Genomic DNA, 21,887 nt, shown 5'->3' on the forward strand with positions numbered 1-21,887 from the left:
AAATTAATTGTTATCGTTATACTGTGTAGTCATTTGCAAAGACATGGGTGAGTGCTTCAAAATGCGGGGTACAATGAGGCTGCTTACTGGTGATTTACATGACAGATATATATTGGACAAAACTCTTAAATTTTGTACATTTTGTTTTGAATTCATTACACGAATACCAAGAAAGAGGTCAGGGATTTAAACTCAATACCCAATAATTAATAGAGTATAGAAAACAAAATTACCAACAGTGGTTATAAATAAAAAAGGTAGATGAACAAGATGTGCAGAAGAAGAAAAAAGCACGTGAGCAGAGAATACACAAATATTCAAGACTATTCCATTTGGGGGAACATCATAATGTTTGCGACTGACAATTATGTCAAAATACATGAAGAATTTGTGATATTGTCTTCATCATAAAATACCTCTGATGGCCAGTACAGACATTCCAACCTTTATTTCAGAAACTATTGTCAAGGTTGCCATTTCACTTGCAAGCAGTATATGCAGAAACACGGTTCATGTTCGATTTATCCAGGTTTAATAGAAAATCCACATCTCCATGCCATTAAGTGGATTATTCATAAGTGTTTATTTCTTTTACACTGCATACAATGTCTCAAAGTCTGGACACATTGTTATAAGTTATTCTTTCGCACACTCACTGCTGAATGTTGCTGGATACTGAATTGAAAGAAAAGATATATCACTATTATCAAATATTTTAGCCATTTTTTTTTCACAACAAGAGTACCATCCCCAACCCACCTGTACTGACTTGTATATTACCAATATAACTTAATATAAAATGGCTTGAAAGTTATAGATCAGAAAGAAAAGTTATGAAAATCTTAAAATAATGAACCTTGACCTTAGTCTTGAAGATAGGATCTCAGTTGATGTCCACGACACTGCCTTCTCATGATGATGTAAAAGTACGCCTTGTTTATCCACTCAATCTAAAACCGCTTTTCGCGAAAGAAAAAGGGGGGACGATACTAATACTACTATATTATTATTATTATTATTATTATTAGTAGTAGTAGTAGTAGTAGTAGTAGTAATTAATTAATTAATTAATTAATTAATTCGTAATAGCAAGAACATCAGTAGCAACAGCAGGTAGTAGCATTAAATAAGTCTCCTGATGAATATAGTCCCTGCCTATCAACTAATTCAATAACACGAGTTGATAAGGGAACGCTGTGTAAGATTTCTTACGCAAGGTTATGTCAGCATGGAGACTAGGAAACTTTCATAAGGATAAGGCATGTACACGGTTTGAAATACATGTACTTTTCACATGTACTTTTCTGAGTGTTCATTTGAGTGTGTACATTGGAGAGTAAATCCTTTTCGAAAGGATCGTGTCGACATTGTATTTACTTATGTGAATAAGTATAAAGGCAAACCATTGCCGGTTGAAAATGAAATAATAGTAGGGGGTCCTATCTTTTATGGGAGAAATGTTATGAAGGCGAAGCCCCACCACCACCAAGCCAAAATGGTGTGAACGTATCGATTCAAGTTAAACTGCATCTCCTTGTTGGAGAAAATTGAAATCTGAGTAGACATAAAATTAGAAATTTAGTGCAACTCTCCATTCCCCTCCAAGGCTGCGCCCCAAAACCCTCAACAAGAAGATAACGACTAATGTACAGTACAGGTGGGTGGGTGGTGGTACTCATATCGTAAAGAAATTGCAAAATATGATGGTAACTGTAATGTTCCATTACACTCAATTAAGTATCCTGTAACATTTAGCTGGGAGTGTGTGAAAGAATAACTTATAATTTAATAAATTCCATATATTTTTGTTCAGAGAATTTGATGCAAAGTACAGTAATATGGAGTCGTTATGTAGCGAAAATGAAATGCCATTGACACTTATGAGTAATCCATTCAGTGGCAAGCTGACGTGGATTTTGTATAAACCTTGGAGAAGTTGAACATGAGCAGTTGTTCGGCACACACTGTTTCCAAATAAAATAGATTTTAGGTACACCTGAACAATCTTGACAGTAGTGACAAAAAAGGTAGGAAGGCCTGTACTGGCCGTAAGCTGCATTTTATGATGAAGGCAATAACACAGTAATCCATGTATTTTGGTAATAATAATAATGTCATCATTTTTAGTCCCAAATATAGTCACGATCCCCTAAATGAACAGTATGAAATATTTTCATACTTTCTGCTGACTCGTCTTTCGGTACATTCTGTACACCTCTCTATCTATTCTACCAAAATTGGTAAATGAGTTTTCTATACTTTATTAATAATGAAATCTTGAGTTTATACCTCTAACCATTTTCTTGGTATCCTAGCAATGGGTTAAAGTAAAAATGTACAAAATATAAGAGTTTGGTCTAATAATTTCCGTTTATGTAGACCATGAGCCACATTAACCTGCCTTCTTGTATCTTGCTTTCTAAAATATATATCTCCATGTATTTGTAAATGACTACTCTGTACAACGATACAAAATATCGAGTGTTCAAATGTCATACATAAAACAAAATAAATAACTATTTATTACAAATAGGAAAAATGTCATATCACCACTAATCTGCAGATAGGTAATTAATTGTAATTATACATGGCCTATTCGACAAGCCATAGACTCCCTTCAATAAGCGCATGTATATATATATATATATATATATATATATATATATATATATATATATATATATATATATATATACGTGTATTTATGTAAAATTCAGTGGCACTCAGCATGTTGCGCTATAGTTAGTTTAAAATTCACGAATAGTGACAATCTTAACATCCAACAGAACTAACCGAAGTACCGTCTTCTAAAGTATGCAACTGCTCATATATCTTATCAATCAATTTTTTTTCCAATTCGTCTTTTTCGTAACGTAAACCACACTCGTGCATTGCGGGAAATGTCTTTTTAAGACACTAATGGAAATGCATACTACAACTACATCAGTTCTCGTACTTATAAGCAGATCTAATATACATCTCACTTATGTCATGTAAGTAGCTAATGGCAAGTTCTTTTCGTTATCTTAAGACATGTAGTAGGTATGAACGGCTGATGATACCCGGATGTATCAACTTTGGCGGATTAATATTTAGAGAACTACATGCGATGAAACAAGTTAGGAAATGAAGCAAAACGTAAACAATCAAATAAGTCCTTTAAGAATATCAGGATGTATGCCACGTGCATTGGACGCAAGGTCCATTATCTATGACAAACGTAATGCTCGTTGCCTTTTGCGTAATCTTCATGCAACAAGGTAATTACAACGCAATAGCTCAGTACTATCTTAATGCCGTGATCTAATGCGTGTAAAAACAAAAAAATATCAGGTTACCGATTGTAGCTCATGTAAAATATTTTCCGTTAAACATATTGATCATGAACAATTAAATGACAGTGCTTAAGGGGGCCCCGAGTGGCCGAGTGGTCTAAAGCGCTCTCCGTTACGGATCACTGTCATCTCACCTCTATCTGCGCCGGTTCGAGTCTCGGATTCAGCCAATGTGGGTATGTGAGAAAGCTTGCCAGTAGCTTCTCGTGGGTCGGTGGTTCTTCCCGGGGTTTTCCAGGGTTCTTCATCCACCATTAATGCTGGCCGCCATGTATAGCCTATCGTATGCTGGAAAATGGCGTTAAACCCCACAACAACAACGACAGTGTTTAATGCAGGGGCGCAGCATAATGGGGGGGGGGGGGGGGGGCACGCATGCAGTGGGCAGCTATTAAGTTTTACGGATTTATGCCAAAAAATATCTGTAGATGTGAAACCAGTGGGTAGGGGGGAGTAAAGCCCCATCTCCTTGCCCCTATGTGCGGGAGCTCATGGTGTCAGACACATAATTTAAAACTTTTCACTTATTACGTTCTATACGTGACATTTGGTTATACCATACCCACCCACCTACGCACCATGTTACTGTTATTTGTGAAACAGGATCTTCTCAAAGCTGCTGCCCAAATACACTGTCGTTGTCAAAGGGCTAAATATACTAAGAAGACCTTACTCTATTGCGCAGGCCTGTCTGCCAGTTGGTTTGCTATTCCCATCCAAGCAAGACAAAGCAGCAGCGTGCGGCCCAGATAAACTAAATTTGTGGTAGAGTACATGTGTGTGTGTGGGGGGGGGGACTGTGGAGACACGGGATAATTTTTTGGTTTACAATGATAATTTAGATGTATTAAATTATGTCCGCATCCTATAAATGTGCACCAGTTGCTTTGTTATTGATGCTATCAACAATTGGCAACTCTAAGGGCAGTCGTGTTGATTGTGGTTGGCCTTGGCGTGTACACCACACGGCCGGTCCAACGAAACGAAAATGTTAACAGCAGTTTTGGTACTTCACGATTTTCTACGGATGACATAAAGGGCATATTAATTAGGGCGACAGCGCATCCGGCTTTACTTCTTGAAACGTTGCTCATAAAGCAGGTATAAAAATAGGTCGTTTAAGCAACGTGTTTATTGTTTGCCCATTAGGCAACATCGCATGGTGGAGAGTCACACATCGTATGGTGGAGTCACACATCGTATGGTGGGGTCACACATCGTATGGTGGAGTCACACTGAGGATAGGCTTCATACTTGAAGAGCAAGAAACAGGAGTTCTATTATTGTTGCCATTCCCGCGGTCCCTCTCGTCTAAACAGACACAACACAGTTTATTACAATTTCCAGGAAGGTCTTCTCTCGTGCTTTGGCATTACCGCGGATAATCAATTTTTTTTTAACCCATTTTGTGTTTCTTTTTATAGCGCTACTTAACTTTCATGCTAATCCTACTTAAACTGCTTCGCGAAGATGGCGTTATTTGTAAACGCCTTTGATATCTGGTTGGCGATCGAATTAAGTTTGGCTTTGGCCAAGACGCGGATTTCATCATGTTTGTTAATTTTTCATATTGAGGCGGCGTCTAATAAAATTTTCTGCAGTGGAAACTAGACCACATCTCAAAGCAGATCTTAAGAAGAACTGCAATTGGGACGAAAATGATGGTTGGCAGAATCTCAATGACTGTCACACCGATGCACAGAGTCACGGCTGTTTCCCCTCCTAATCAGCAAGTTGGGCTACTAGATGCTCGAACTGATGTTTCATTTTGGGCTTTGTCTAACACGGCTATGTAGTTTTTAATTTACACGATTTGGAAAGCAACTATTTGAAAGCGCACCTTTGTATGTTGGAACTGTCTTGTCTAGTACAAGAATTTCTCGCTTGGCGAGAAATTACACTTTATCTGTTACAATTTCCTTGACAGCTATGTCGTTGGACTCGGCGCTGGGAATATCTTAATATCGCCTTTTGTAGCCTTTGTTGCTAGCTTTCGCGGCTGACCACTGGTCGCAACCGTTATATTGCCAGACAGTTATACAAGGCCTTGCGTTGGGACTTTTCGAACAATGAATAGAGTACTGTACAGTTTACCCACCATGGCTATTTTGAAGTCCAATATTTGCATTTAGGGCTTTATTCTGCCGCCTTTCACGGTATTGTCGGCATGGAAAGGACTTCTAATTAGGCCATTTTGCTTAAACAAATTGATCAGCCCGTACGTCGTGGACTTCATAGCTGCTGTAAAATCGTCGAATCGGACGGTTGTAGCCGGGATTCAAACTCCTGCGTGTTGTTGGTCAGCGTCGGAAGAGTCGGTAAAAAGAAGTTTCTGCTATTTAATCAGGCTTATCATGATCAGTCACAGTCATCTCTCCGCCCCAAACAAAGTAAAAGCCTCCGCCAGCCAGTATGCAGACGATCTAACTGTTCTCGCTTATGAAAGAAATGGCACGTGGATTCCAATTTTCAGCACGGAAACAAACTCTACCCGTATCATTCTATCACCGAGCGCGTATTGTAAAGAAATCCATGACCGTCGTCGACGTGACTGATAACCCAAGGACCTTAACATCAAAACCAGCCACTTATTGTTAGTTTTATTCACATCGGAAGCAACGATGTCATTGTGCCAGGCACCGCCATGCTGACATTCACAATTGCTTTGAGAGGCGGCTGACGCCAACTGTACAATAATGAAAAACATGGACTGCGCTGTTGTCAAGAAGATAGGTGTCAAATTTGTAGAAAATGAGCTGGTATGAATGGAAGAGGCCAACATATGGACCGTTTAGACAGATCTTTAGCTGACTGAAAAATAAAGGCGGTCTGCCAGGGCATCTAGAATGTGAGCACTGCCCCGAAATTTGTTGCATTTACAAAGATCTTTGGCTGACTGGAAAAGATAGGCGATCTACCAAGGCAACAATAACACAAAAACTGCCCCTACAGGTATCGCTGCTGGCAATGCCGTTGCCGCCACCCAGCAACACGCGTCTATCGCTTTTGTGTTTGGGAACACCTTTTTGTACCTTTGAACGTCAAGCTCCTAAATGATCACATGCCATACTACCAGACCAGCCTATCAGACCGCCTCACATTTTAGTTGACTTTTTATTGATTACGGAGGGTGATCCGGAGCAACAGTCTACACCATCTGCAAAAACTCTCTGAAGTTCGACGCCTTGAGCCATGCAGAACTCTCACGCATGATCCGGCAACCGGACATTGAGAAAGTGGCTCTCTTGTAGACCAGAGCGCTTCAGCATCGCAGGATATTGACAATAAAGTTCAATTCGATACGGAATATCATCCAACATGTCGGTGAAAAATATGAAAGCGATAATCAGGCTCTTTGAGGACGCTGGACAAAGCATTAATTGTGCGATACTGAGTATTTTTACAAACCGCCGATCGAAAAAGAGTCGATGACGATCGAAGGCGTCCAAAACTAAATCTCTGTCAGTGGGAACGGGCCTTACAAGTAGTTGCGGGGGAGACTATCATGTACGCATAGCTGTTACTGACTAATATTTGTGCTTTCTATCAAACCAGATTTATCATTGTCACCGATATGAGGTCAACAGACAACGACATGCTCTGCGTGTCAGGAAAGTGCGTCGAAAACGAGAGGAAAAAAAAACGCTGATAAGTTTTAACAAAAACAACAACCGACGCGGCAGATATGTTAAACATGTATTTAAACATCATCATTGACTCGCAGGACACCATATAAAATGGCCAGTTTGTGTCAGCCATCTACTATCCTCGTGTCAGGCCCAGTACCTCGTCAACCTACGGGTATCCTGCAGGAGTTGACTGATAACTTCCAGCTACACTGCGCCATGATCGTCGGCCGCCTGTGTCAACAGCGTGTTTACCTGCGAATTGCTCGAATCTGTTTTTAAGGATCAATTTGTTTTATTCGATTTTATTTTTGTCATTTACCCTACAACACGCTTCAGCTAGGTGTAAGATAGGCGGTAGGCCCGCAGGAACATGTCTAAGAAGTATTTCTGTGCAACTCTGAGGGTCTTGATCTGGACGATCTTTGTGCTCTCGCCCGAAAGTTCGAGGAAACCACTCTATTTCTGATATACGATCTGCGCCTTTCTTTCTCGAGTCTGGCATAATAAAATGGTCCCTACTAATCTCACCTATGCCAGTCGCAATGTAGGCATCAATGTGTGGGTTATAACACAGTACCACGCCACTGCCCGTGATTTCCTACAACTGACCTTGTGGATAGCCCTCATTAACCGCAAAAGGCGAATGATCACTCATGGACACGATGAGATAAAACAATATCATTTAGGCCTCGTCTCAAGCTCAGGCCTATGCATTTTTAAAAAGAAACGTTTCGTCAAACTCCTTCGGCGCACAGATACAGTAATGTCCTTCTAGTTTGCTTTCGCTCGCGGTGGTGTGTGATGTGGTAGGTTCATATTGTGTATATCGCCATCCACACCATAGCACGTATTGCGTTACAATACCTGATACTTAGAGTAGGAAGATCAGTGAACCGAAATTTTCACAAGCGCCAAGGAAGAATCTGCAAGTTACCTTGATATTGAGGACCGCGACATGGGTTGTCAGCCGAGTTGGAAGGTAAAAGGGCGGCTACTAGTAAATATTAACACATCAACATGACCGTCTCTCTGACCAAGTAGCTTGTATAGCAGGGGAAGAATACATAGGCTGGAGTCTTGTCTCTGATGATCTAAAATCGATGAGCAATGGAGAGGTTGGAAAACCAATGCCATATACGAAGGTAAAATGGAGGCCAGCATGACAGCTTTACTGGAGAAGTCTCCGATTACCCGGTACACGGCGGTCGTTAAGTCACCTTCTGCCGATAGATAACTACAAGCACCTTGCGAGGAATTTAAAAGACGATCCACTTATCCAAGGCTCATTGACGAGCATCAAAAGCCACCATTAAGTCATCTACGGTCCGGTACTAGAGCGAATTTCATCAGATATGATAACATTTAGACACGCTGAAAAGTCATATTAAAAACCAATGCATGAGACAGGGGAACCCAATACGGAATCTTCAGCGGAAGTAATGCAATCACTGATGCTAAAAACTCTGATAGAGTTGTTTCTGATAAAAGAATTGCTGCGAGGAGGAAACAAAGCTGTGATGAGAAAATAAAAGAGCTTACAGAGCTCCAGTAGACGTAGCAATGGCTGTGCAAGTCTATTAATTATCAGAAGCAAGTGCAAGGTAGAGCAATGCCATCTTGTTTTCCTGCTTCGGATTAACTTCGGCGGTTTGTTCGCATATGCCTTATTCCGCGGCTCACCACCGGAAAGCGAGGGTAAAAAACATTGGGCACGTCAGAATGACAAACGCCGCTGGTGCTAGCAGCTAATATTAGACACACGCTGCACCCTTTTCATATGGAATAAAAGTGAACGAAACGCTTAGAAGACGAAGATGCATGAAAGTTTGTAACCGTCGCATGGTGGAGCCTTCGGGGGCAGGACATGCTAATTAAACAAGTTATCATTGATGCTGATAACATCGTATCCGTTTGATAACCGCTGATATTGTTATGATGTTGGGCAAGACAACCAGGCCGACCTCATGTTTTGCTTTTCTTCCACACGACAGTGTTGGGCGTCACACGAACAATTATGCGTTGACAGTGGTTGATGTCGCTAGCTGTTACAAGAAGGCTGAGTCCTTGACTAGCAAGGAGGCTTCCATGGCTACGGACGCGATGACACGTATCTACTAGCGGATGCCTCTTGAGTGGTTCACATTGTTGCAGGTTTGCACTGGCCGGGACGTAGCTCTTGGCCAAGCACAGCGTGTATGTGAGGAAGGACAATGTAGCGAGGTTGAATCATTCTCAAGCCTAGCGGATGTTTGGCACCAGTACATCCAGGAGATGGTACTTTCCGAAAGCGAGACTGAAAAATGATAAACTGAGTGGGTTCGGCGGCTGCCTGTAGTAGTTGCATCTCTCAACGACGAAGTAACTCGGCCCGCAGGTAGAATGCCTCTTAGTGTCATTAGTGCTACATCTGCGCGATCAGCGACGTCTGAAACGCAGGTAACGCAGCCGGTTGGCCTGAAATAGAAACGCTTGCCTCAAATTCCGTAGTGCTGTACTTATATGCACATGGAGAGCTGGATGGTGGACAGCACTGTTCTACCTACCGGATATAGCCTCTTGAGTATACATCCTGGGTTATAGGTTTGGTACCCCATGCCAGGTATCTAATTACCATCTTTCTAGGAGTATTTTCCACCCAGAAGCTTCGAACACGATTTATTATTTGTTATCTCTCGCACCCCCACCCCCACCCCCCACCCCGGTTAAGTGCACCTTAACAAATCGGCGATTGTTTGAAATTCTGTCAAAAAATACATGTATAAATAAATATGGGGATCTGTTTGAACTGGAGATTGATGTTGAGTTTCGAAGTTTAACTCAATATTAATCATAAAACAATGTCACTGCTAGAAGAAATTCAATAAACGTCACACACACACATACACACACCATATCAAACTACATCTTATTATCTATATACGTTTCATAAATCATCTTGGAATTTGGATTTCTAATAACGTTCCTCCTCACTTGAAGATCACATACACATACAGACACGTTCCAATTTTTCAGAAATTCTTCTATGGAAAAATCCATTAATGTAGAAGTGGTTTATTCGTTTCAGTGTGTAAACATATCGAACTTCTTTGGGCAAAGAATATTCGTCACGCATGGTTTGGAAGATATTTGACTTTCACATTAAGTAAATTTTGCTTTAATATTTATTTATCTATTTACTATTGTGTTTTTGGAAACTCAACAGATTACCAAGAAAAGATTGTAAATATGGGTTACGGTTCAGTACCAGAAAAAGAATCACAGAGAAGTGTCCACGGTTTAGTTTTGGTACCGGCTTTTAAAAAGAAGCTAGAAGCGTTATGATCGATCGGTACATGCGTGATATCGTCCAACAGCTGTGTCAAGTCATACTTGACAATGTGCACTTGTATATGAACGTATTTCGCTACACGTGGTGGTGTTTTGAAGTAGACGTTCGTGATAGATTAAAAAAAAAGTAAACGTACACGTCTATTGTCTGAAGAGTTTATTTTCTATTATTATTATTATTATTATTATTATTAAAGCATCCGAGTTTATAACTTCGCCAATCACTTGTTTAAAAGACTCAAATTTCTTTGATTTCTGGGAATTTCTGTTAGTATGAATGAAAAACATGAATTTTATGTGGGAGCATCCATCTTTGATCAAACTTGGTACAAAGGTACTCAATATACTTGTAAACAAACACGATGTACACAAATCACGATAATCTCCAGCAGTCCCTACATACCATATTTGTTCTGCCTCTAGTGAAATTCCTGTTTACTATAACTGTTTCATTACGGTACATAGAAGAATTCTAGAATTTGTATAAATCTATAAAGTAAGTGGTGTTGATTACTTACATACAGCAAATGTAGTATTATTATTATTGCCAAAAAGGACTTCAGAACTAAAGCATAGCCATTGTGAAGGTTTTCGAAAACGGCAATAACAGTATCCATAAACATTTCAAGCAGAGCAGCATGAAGGTCACTATTTACTGTGCATTGTGTTTGCTATTTCTGTGATGAGATTCAATGTGTTTGTGCGTGTATGTATGTATGTTTGTATGTATGTATGTATGTATGTATGTATGTATGTATGTACGTATGCATGCATGCATGCATGCATGCATGCATGTATGTACGTACGTGTGTGTGTGTGTGTGTGTGTGTGCGTGTGTGCGTGTGTGTGTATGAGAGAGAGAGAGAGATGTACCTTCTACCATGATCCTCTGGAATGAACACCACCTTTCCGTGTACAATGTGTGTCAAGTACACGTCACTGACGCTATCGTGATAGTGGAGGTAACATAACACGTTATCCAACTTGAACCTTAGAGAGGCCCCTATACATCTAACTTTGTCTCCATCTAAGAAGGCAGAAAAGACATACATACTGTCCCCAGAAGAAATTTGTTGCCATATTTGTTTATCCTCGACTTCGGACGGTAACGTCAGATTGGTACATTGTCTGAATATTTCTCCTTCGTATAATACCTTGTGTCTAACTATTTTTGTACTACTGTGGGATGCATGCCTTTGGCTTGTTTCTTGAGATGTAATTCTTGCCAATACCAATGTATCCCATAATGCAGGTAACCGTACCATGCGAGATAAGTGTGTCCGAAGAATAAAAATTAATCCACAGAAGTTTATTCCTAAAAAGACTAAGAGGAAACACCTGACCTTGACCTTCATTCTGGAATCTATAATTTTGTTTGCATTTATATTCAAATATCCTTAGTTCGCAAGGATAACCATGTTATAGTATTAAATTATTGCATATCACAACCGAGTTAACTTTTGTGTCGTGGTTTACAATTGAACTAGGGTTCCGGTGTACAGGAGAGTAAGACCCCTTATATACTAGTGTTTCCAGCTCCAACACAGCTACGGGACACAATCAACACATTGAGGTGTTGCATCAGAATGCAGCATACTAACTATTCGACCTCATTCAATCCATTCTTTGATCACATTCTTCCCACATATTTTCGTCTGCGCGGACTGTATTAGAGTTATACGAAGTGCAGAAATTTGCATGTATCATATATGTTCAACACTTATCTCAAGTGCTGTAACCCCTGCTTGCGTAGCTTTACCAGGAAGCTAACTGCCCTAGTGAAATGATCACACACTCGTTACCGTACTTGTTCCGTGGTTAGATTCATGTTTTAGCTCCGATTTTCCTTTTTTACTGTCTATTCACTCAACACTATGAAAAGCAACGGTCATAATAAACGATCGATAATAAAATGAGGAAAACTACGAGACAGTCCTCTCAACAAAACATTTTATTTCGCGTCTCTGGAGATAAGATACCAACAGACTATGAAACAGTTTATTCCTGCACACCATGCGAACTAGGGCTTTATGTCTTAATTACAACAAATCAATTTCTTGATTTCTGTAGGCATTTGAATCAACTGATAGTATTAGCCATGACGGGTATACTGCTTTAAGTTCTACTGAAGATGAATGATTCTGCAAGAAACAAGTTCTAGAGCGAGAAAAGATCTTTCTGTATACTGTTTAACTGCACAAGGGTTCACATCTTCTCAGCGTGACAAAAATTGAAACAACCGAGGAAGAGTGATTCGCGTGTGTGTGTGTGTGCGTGCGCGCGCGCGCTTGTGTGTGTGTGTGTGTGTGTGTGTGATATAGATTTTTAACGTAGCTTTTATCAATATTTTCAGTTATATCGCTACGATGTCTACAGTATGACAGTTTATAGTGATGTCTGGCACTGGAGCATATGACGCAGACACGTGGCATGATGTCTCACCTAGTCGCGTTATCCTGACAGCAGGCCAACCAGTCCTGACACCGACCGCGTGATGTTGAGCGCCAAGCGAGGCATGTGCTCTTACTATTATTTTATAATAAATATTTGGTATGACTTGGCCGGGGTTCGAACCAGTACATATATGTGTTGTGTCATATTTAACATATTTTCCTCAGATGCAAATTTCAATGAACAAAGTCAATCAGTTTCATGCATTAATCAGCAATTCTGTTGCACTGACGAATATGAATAATAATTTCTAAGGGAGAAGAGACCGACGATTTAATTTTAGCGGGTCTTTATGTGGCTTTGTTTTGAAGAGAAATGTCAGGCCTACAAATAGCTTGACAAGAGTATTCTCCCTCTGATCTATGGAAACAGTACACCATTGTATGCCCATTATATTAGTCGACAAATTTCTTGCGACCAGTGAGAAAAAATATCCTTTCTAAAAATATATCTGAGGCTCTACACCTCAAGCTCTCCATAAGATTAAATGGTCTGCCCTAAATAAATGGGCACGTAGTACTGGTAAAAGTAACTATTTAAAAAAGTAATTCTTGAATGATCAAAAACAATTTATTTTCTCCTTCGTTAAGTATTATCTAATTGTATTGTGGGTGGATGAAGCGTCGGCCTGGGATTTGTTTGCTAAAACTTAACATCATTCGTCAACGGATACCATCAATGCATGGAGCTGTGAACGTTTATGATATATGGACACTAACTTAAAGGTGGTAAACTTAACATATATGGACACTAACTTAAAGGTGGTAAACTTAACATATATGGACACTAACTTAAAGGTGGTAAACTTAACATATATGGACACTAACTTATTGGTGGTAAACGTAACATATATGATATATGGACACTAACTTATAGGTGGTAAACGTAACATATATGATATATGGACACTAACTTATAGGTGGTAAACGTAACATATATGATATATGGACACTAACTTATAGGTGGTAAACGTAACATATATGATATATGGACACTAACTTATTGGTGGTAAAGTTAACGTATTGTTCATAAGATGATACTATCTCACGATGATTGAGAGTAATCCAAATCCACCTCTTACGATGAATGGTTGAGCAATGGTCTCGTGCAGTTCACTCCTCCCAGCCTGTTGAAGTATCCATCGGTAACCTCCCTACCCACTCAGACCCGTTGGTCCTAAGCCTATGGTCCCAAATATTGAGTAGACCAGTATCATCCATCCATACAAATTCCCGATGTTATCATTGACTACAGTATCGGGTTAAACAACTCCACCGAGTTCAACACAGCAGCTAAATAAGGAGCAACGGGTCGTGTAATGCATGATATGTACCTAAAATGTGTTTGAGTACGAGTACAGCGATATACGTTACGCAAATGCACACATGAACCTAGTTGTTACATATTAAACCATTATGTCAATAAAACATCTATATATGTTTATTAATATAATTGTAAGGCTCGTACTTGGATCTGTGTCAGTCTATAATAATCTCACTTGATTATAAAAGCTTGAACGTTTCTCACTGTTTAACGCATGAGACATATTATTGACTTCAGATTGTCTATTCATCTACAAATTGTCTAACCTGAAACAGATTGTATTCTTTCAGATTGCATGACATTATGTGGCATTAGTCTGACTTTCCAAGAAAGTTGAATAAATTCCTAAACATTCAATGTATTAAAAAATTTTGTCACATAGAACGGATGATAAGAAAGAAAGAAAAAACAACAACAAAGTTTTACACGATCGTATGCATGAACAGCTTCCTAACAAAGCTCATCATCTCTCAGTTTGTTTGATTTGTTTACTGTGTATAACCGGCTTGGTGTTTAATTTTAAAAGTTCTACTGAGTGCGGCCACCACCATCACCAATTAACATAGAATAGGAATAGGAAAACAAGAGCAAAGAAATAATACCAAGAAGAGGAAACGATTAGCAACCCACCAAGCCGTGAACAAAGGAATTGCACAGAACAAAGAAACTCTCAAAACAAATGAACGACAGGAACACGTAACAGAAAACAAAGGAACAAAGGAGAGACTTGGAGCGGAGAAAGATAAGTCATCATTCAGTGTTATACGCAATTTAAGCAGAAGAATGCAAACTAGGTCCAAACAAATGGCTCTACTCAATCCAAACACGCAAACACACAAGCCACAAAACAACCCTATCAATAAATCAGTAAAAATAATGGCTGTATCACAACACCAAACAGCACCAGTAAAGCATGTAAAACAAGCAAGATTAACGCAAGTTGTACCAACCACAGCAAACTCCAATTCAACCAACATCACACTGGGACCCCAAATTCTGGTCACAAACACAAACCAAACAAACCACAAACCAGCAAACATAACTAAAACACCCCCACCCCACCCCAACAGAAACTCCTAGAAATACAAAACTACATTCCAGGGAACAATATAAATACAATACTAATACTATCGCCAATCCTCTTCAAGGAAGCGGAAAAACCAAACACAAATGAAGATATAGACACCACTATTCCAAACCTAACAAATGAATATGACAGTAACCTACTTACCTTAAACTCCCCACAATTAGACCACATAAACATAACTAGCACCCCAAAATTCACCAAAAATGAAATAACCAATTCTAGAAACATGCAAACAAACCAACAACAGGAAATTAAGGAAAAAGCAATAAATCAAAACATTAGGAAAGAAACTATACACTCAAGCCAAACTCCTGGACCATCTGGGATAATAACAGCAAGGGAACCACCAACCTATGGGAACAAATCCAATGAATTAGACACTACCAAACTACACAGCAGCATCACTAATATAGCAACCCAAAGACCCCAAACAACCCAAAACACCCAAAACACATACCTAGGTAAAGGCAAGGGCCCGCTAAAACCCCAAAACAACCACACAAAAAAACACAAGCAAGGTTAACTCAGAACAGGAAATAAAACAACAACATGACCCCCAAAACAAAATTTACAATTATCTTTCCATCGAAAACACGATATACATAAGCAGCAGGTGCAACAGATTTATTAGTCTAAGTACCAATAGTATTATGACAGCACTGGCCAAAATTCACACTGGACAATTCAAACTGATAAGACCAAGGCTAAACTACCTGATTGTCTAATGCACCACAATTCAACAAGTGGAAAAATTCATCCAAATTGAAACTATAGACCCAATAAAGATCAAATTAGAGAGACACCATAGCACTCAGAGGAAAACACGAGTCACTTTGAACTCCAAACACAGTGAAACCACAACTAATCTGGCTGAACCCACTAAAACCACTATCTTTAAAAAGAGTAATAGCACTAAACGGATACAACAAGGACATAAGCAATGAACTCCTACTTCATAAACTCACAGCAAATGGAACACAGACCACCAAAGTCTATCGTCTTAAAAATCACAAGGGACAAGGAACCAACAAAGCAGTTATAGAGGCTACCGAGCCAATACCCTCAATAATAAAACTAGGACAGTCAGGAGTGTACCATTAGCTGGAAAACTACATAAATAGGCCAAGATTTTGCACCAAATGCCTGCACTGGGGACACTATGCCCTCAGATGCAGATTCAAACCAAGATGTAAGTACTACGGAGGTCCACACAAAAGAGAATGCCACACAACTAAACAAAAATGTGCTAACTGTAAAGAAAACCATTATCCTAGATCGGCAGAATGCAGATTTGCTATTAAAGAGAAACAAATAGTGGACTTAATGAACGAAAAACACCTCACCTACCATTCTACCAAAACATTATCTGTAAAAACAACCCCAACACACCAAAATCTACTTCTGAAACAATCAATGAGCACCAAAACTCAGAATCAGAAGGGAAAACATTGCACCACAAAACATACCCTCGAATGAGGAAACAAAAGAACCAAAAACTACAACCCACATTGTAACAAACCAAGGTCACCCTGATAACACTCCAGATACAAACAAAAATGTCACCCCAAACATACCCAAACCTAATAGACACCCTAACACTGAATTAATACAGGAAGTAATGAACCTAACAACAGGAACCCTAATGCAAGATCTCAGTAGCATAATGAGAACCTCAAAACCATTTTCACCATACTAGCTGATTGGACCACAAGACTAACAGATAAAGACAACGTCAAAAATGAATAGTAAAAATTTGTTTTTAAAAAATCACCATCTGACAATGGAACTGAAGAGGAATCTTTAAAAACCTATCAGAACTGCAGAACAAACTGAATAATACGGCCGTAAAACCAGACGTAATCTGCCTACAGGAAACCCTCATAACACAAGAACACATACGCCTGCCCAAACTACAAGGCTGTACCCAGGGAATCTTTAAAAACAGACCCATTGGGCAGAAAGGGGGTGGACTAGCAATTTATTTAATAGATACACTAATCTGTTATGAAATAATAGAAGTACCCCCTAACCTAAACATCAGTAATAGCATCGAAATAATGTCAGTAATGATAAATATAGGAACCACAAACATTCAAATAATAAATGCATACGACCCAGGGGTACCTTCTGCCCTACCAACCTAATCTCACTAAAGGCAATCACTAATAACAACAACAACAATCTAATGATCTGTGGCGACTTCAACGCACACAGTGAATTGTGGGGAGGTAAAAAGAAAGATCAAAGAGGGAAAATGGTTGAAAACTGGATAACTGAGAACAATCTGGCACTCTCTCAGCCATAGACCTAACCATCACTACCCCATAATTGGCTCAAATCACAAATTGGTAGGTGGATCAAGAAGATACGTTAGTAAGTGACCATTTTCCCATCACAATCAATATTCAAACAAAAATTCAACACATTCCAAACCAAACCCCACCTAAATGGAGGTACCAACAGACAGACTGGGACCAGTTCCAATTATTACTAGCTAGAGTAAATCCAGATAACTTAGAAAGCCCAAGTATTGACATGTATTATGATAACATAACAGACACAAGTAAACCGATGCATCCCAAAGACAACTAATATCCAAAATAAAAACCCTGTACCATGGTGGACTAAACAGTGCACTATAGCACATAAAGACAAAAAAGGGCCTTAAATAAATATAAACGCACCAAAACTTCTATCTACTTCCAGCAATATAAAGATAAAGAAAAAGCACTAAAACAAACTATAAAAACTGCTAAAATTAATCTATGGCAAACCTTTTCCTCTAAACTGTGTCTAAAATCAAACTCAAAACAAATATGGGACAAGATAAAAGCCATAAAAGGGAAAGCAACTACCTCAGCCCCAAAAATTAAAAATGCCATAACAAATAAAGATAAGGCAGACCTCCTAGCGAAGCATTATTCGAACATGAGTAGCAACAGTAATCACACCAGAAACATTTAAGAACACAAAAAAACTAATGGAGGAAACCCAACCTTAAATGTTTCAAGACCAAGGAACAAAATAATCTCATCTAAATAGCAACATCACAGTACATGAATGGGAGACAGTTCTACGATCCCAAAACGAAAGGTAAGGATCAGTTAGGTTATTATCTACAAAAATAAATACCTATCAATATAACAATAGCCTTAATCAAACTCTTTAATAGGATATGGGATAAAGGTCAACTACCCACCAAACGGAAACAGGCCATAGTTATGCCAATCCCCAAACTAGGTAAAGATCCCAACAACATAAATTCGTACCGACCCATCTCTCTTACAAAGATATTTGCAAAATAATGGAGCCAATAATCGCAAATAGCTTAAAACACCACATAGAAACCAAAAACCTACTCTCCATAAATCAATGTGGCTTTCGGAACAAATGGTCCACCACTGACCAACTTCTCAGATCGGAAACAGACATCAAACTCGCCTTTAACGCACATAGGAAAACCGATCGCAACCTCATAGCGGTTTTTCTAGAGCTAGAAAAAGCGTTCGACCTAGTATGGACCAATGGACTAATGGCAAAATTAAACCAATTTGGAATAATTGGACGCTTGTTCAACTGGATTGGCGATTTCCTCACAGGCCGGAAAATTACCACAAGAATAATCAACACCCTTTCGGAAGAATTATCACTTGAAAATGGAACTCCGCAAGGCAGTGTAATAAGTCCCCTACTATTTAACCTAATGGTGAACGACCTTGACCTCAATGCAGCCTCCGCAAAAATAAACTTGTCACAATTAGCAGATGATAGTGGCATATGGAGGAATGGAAATCCTGCCAATAACACAGTAGTTAAAGAAATCCAGCAGAGCCTAGACAACAAAGGGAAATGGGCGGACAAATGGGGTTTCAAAATATCTCATGAAAAAACTGGCAATCATATTCACCACCAAACGAAATAACAACCTAGTCTATTCAAACTTCTATATACAAAATCAATTAATCAAATATGTAAAAGTAGTAAAATTCCTAGGAATGTTCTTTGACAACCACCTCACATGGAAACAGCACATTGAACAACTCACCCAGAATTGTAACAAAGATCTCAATTTACTCAGGAACATCACAGGGACTGACTGGGGATCCAACCAGGAAACCCTCCTCACGATATATAAAACCCTAATTAGATCACAACTGGATTACGGTTGCCAAGTATATAATTCGGCTAAGCAACCTGTACTACAAAAACCTGACACTATCCAGAGAAAAGCCTTACTATTATGCACAGAAACACTCCCCTCAACATTATTAGAAGAACTAAAAACACTAAAACGAGAACTACCCTTAAAAGTACGTAGGCAAGAACTGCTCCTCCGATATTCCATTCGATTAGATACCCACCCAGACAATCATCCCACCAAAATAGCTATGAATAAGTGTAAAGTTATCTTCAAAACCAAAATCATACCCACCACACCAAGTGGCAAAGTAATCCTTGAACGAAGAGAAAAGATACCTCTACTAAAAAAACAGGTAACAAACAATAGAGACCAGAACAAATTACCATGGTTACAAAAACCACCAAGGATTAGCATTGAAGCTACCAAATTAGGCAATAAAGAAGGACAAGAAAACTTACTAAAACATGTACTGGTAAGCGAAATCAACCAAAAATACACGGACTATGTTGAAATATATACCAATGGATCAAAAACAAACAACCCATCAAGAACAGCAACAGCAATCGTCATCCCTGAATTTAATATACAAACGGGATCCAGATTACCTGAATATTGCTCAATTTACACCACTGAATTCTGGGCTTTACTTGAATCCCTACAATGGATCAAAGACAACCGAATACCTAAAGCACCTATTATAAGCGATTCCCTAAGCGTTATCAAATTGATCCAAAATCGCAATACACACTCTAGGGAACAATTCCTCGACAGAGCATGCCAGTTAATCGACGATATCACCACAGCACATCAATTAGTCGAGCTCATGTGGATACCGTCACACATTGGAATCTCTGGCAACGAAAAAGCAGACAAAGTTGCACAAACCAAACTAGGAGATCAAAACTCTATCAAGCTTAACTATAGCTCTACAGAAGCACTAAGCTTCGCACAAACATATATAGACCAAACATGGCAAGATTTTTGGAACTCCTCCACAAAAGGTAAAAAGCACCATGAAATCCCAAAAAACGTAGATAGGAACATATAGCCACCTAAGGGTACCTATTTAGAACAGAAAACCATAAACAGGATAATAACTGGAAAAACTAAACTAGAAAGCAGTTTTGGAAGGTTTATAGGACACAAACCAGCAACCATTAACTGCTTTAACTGCCGCACCACCGAAGATCTACACCACGTATTCAATATATGCCCAAAATATCAACCCGCTCAGAAAATATTTACCAAAAACCAAAATGAGATTGGATCACCACACACATACCCAGAGTTACTTATGGACTCTAATAAAAATAAACAATCAGCATATAAAAATATAAATCAATTCATAGACTCAGCAGGACTTAGAAACAAAATATAATTACTATCCCCACAAAACCAAAAGACCCAGTAACCAGCTAAATAAATTTAGAAGCCACCACATAAAAACCCATAACAAATTCAATTTTATAAAAGTATTAATAAATAATTCACTTACGAAGCACCTATAAAAAACTAAGGAAACCGCAAAATCGGATGTCCTAGATGTCCTTAACGAACCGAGTAATCAGCTAGGATTCCGGTCCTAGATGTCCTTAACGAACCGTGTAATCGGCTAGGACTCTGGTCTCTTGCTAAATAAAGTATAAATAACATTCAATCTCTAAAAACATTAATAAATAAATAACTTAAAGAGGCGATATCTAAAAACTTATAAATAACATAACGTAGGAAGCACACCCTAAACACCTCGACTAGTAATACCATAATAACCTTGAAAATCTCTCTTCATACATGATTTCTACTAAGAACCTCTATAAACAGCATAGAACATCCACCCCCTTTTTAGAACATTTTGAAGAAGAAATGTATCCTGTCTATATATAGAATCAATCGTCATTCTCATTACTTCACTCTACAGTGCCTTACTAGCATCTCGAATCAGTAAATGTTTATTGGATTTTGTTTTTAAAAAGTACGTGTTGATTTATATATTTTATGATATTTTTTCAGGTCATAGATTTTGGATGGTAAATTGTTTTCATTTTTATTGTTGCTGCTGTTGTTATTGTTGGAAAAAGAGGCCTTGATATGGTGACGATCCAATGCGTCACCAATAATGAGATTTAGATCTGGGCAAATTTCCCCTATATTTGCCCCAATTAGTCAAAGATTAAATGTTGAATCTAATTTATCTTAAACTTATTGTATATTTTAGTAACTATGCAATTTCAGGGTAAGTTCGGCTTTGTTCATGTTCAACTCTGTAAGATCAGTTATTGAATCTAATTTATATTAAACTTATTTTATATCTTTGTAATTATACAACTTCAGGGTAATTTAGGCTTTGTTTATGCTTAAGTCTGTATTTTTTTAACTTGTGGATCTTAATTGATCGGTCACATATAAATGTATAGTATGCACATAATATGCAATTATTCTGCTATGTATTTGTCTTAATTTATCACATAACAATCATATATGTCTTACGGGATCAGAAAGATTCATGAGTCTCGAATGAAAATAATGGGTACGGTAATTAATCGGTAGTCCTATGGCTCCTGCATACGCTTACCTTTTCATGAATAAAGAAGAAA

The 21,887-nt window shown here is 38.6% G+C and overlaps 1 protein-coding gene across 4 annotated transcripts in view; it reads right to left on the minus strand.

Moving 5' to 3' along the window:
- Positions 1–12,112, minus strand: part of LOC149787406 (uncharacterized) — a 31,021-nt gene extending 18,909 nt beyond the window's left edge. Inside the window, exon 1 of one of the 4 annotated variants that reach the window (XM_089977998.1) lies at positions 11,165–12,112. In XM_089977998.1, coding sequence (XP_089834124.1) covers positions 11,165–11,646 — 482 coding nt within the window. In that variant the 5' untranslated portion in view covers positions 11,647–12,112. The remainder of the gene's footprint in view (positions 1–11,164) is intronic. The other 3 variants (XM_089977999.1, XM_089977997.1, XM_089977996.1) reach the window with 3 other exon arrangements.
- Positions 12,113–21,887: the final 9,775 nt, after the last annotated feature.

The sequence above is a fragment of the Sinohyriopsis cumingii genome, chromosome 12 (assembly GCF_028554795.1).
Source record: "Sinohyriopsis cumingii isolate HCF-2022 chromosome 12, ASM2855479v2, whole genome shotgun sequence".
Classification (NCBI taxonomy): domain Eukaryota; kingdom Metazoa; phylum Mollusca; class Bivalvia; order Unionida; family Unionidae; genus Sinohyriopsis; species Sinohyriopsis cumingii.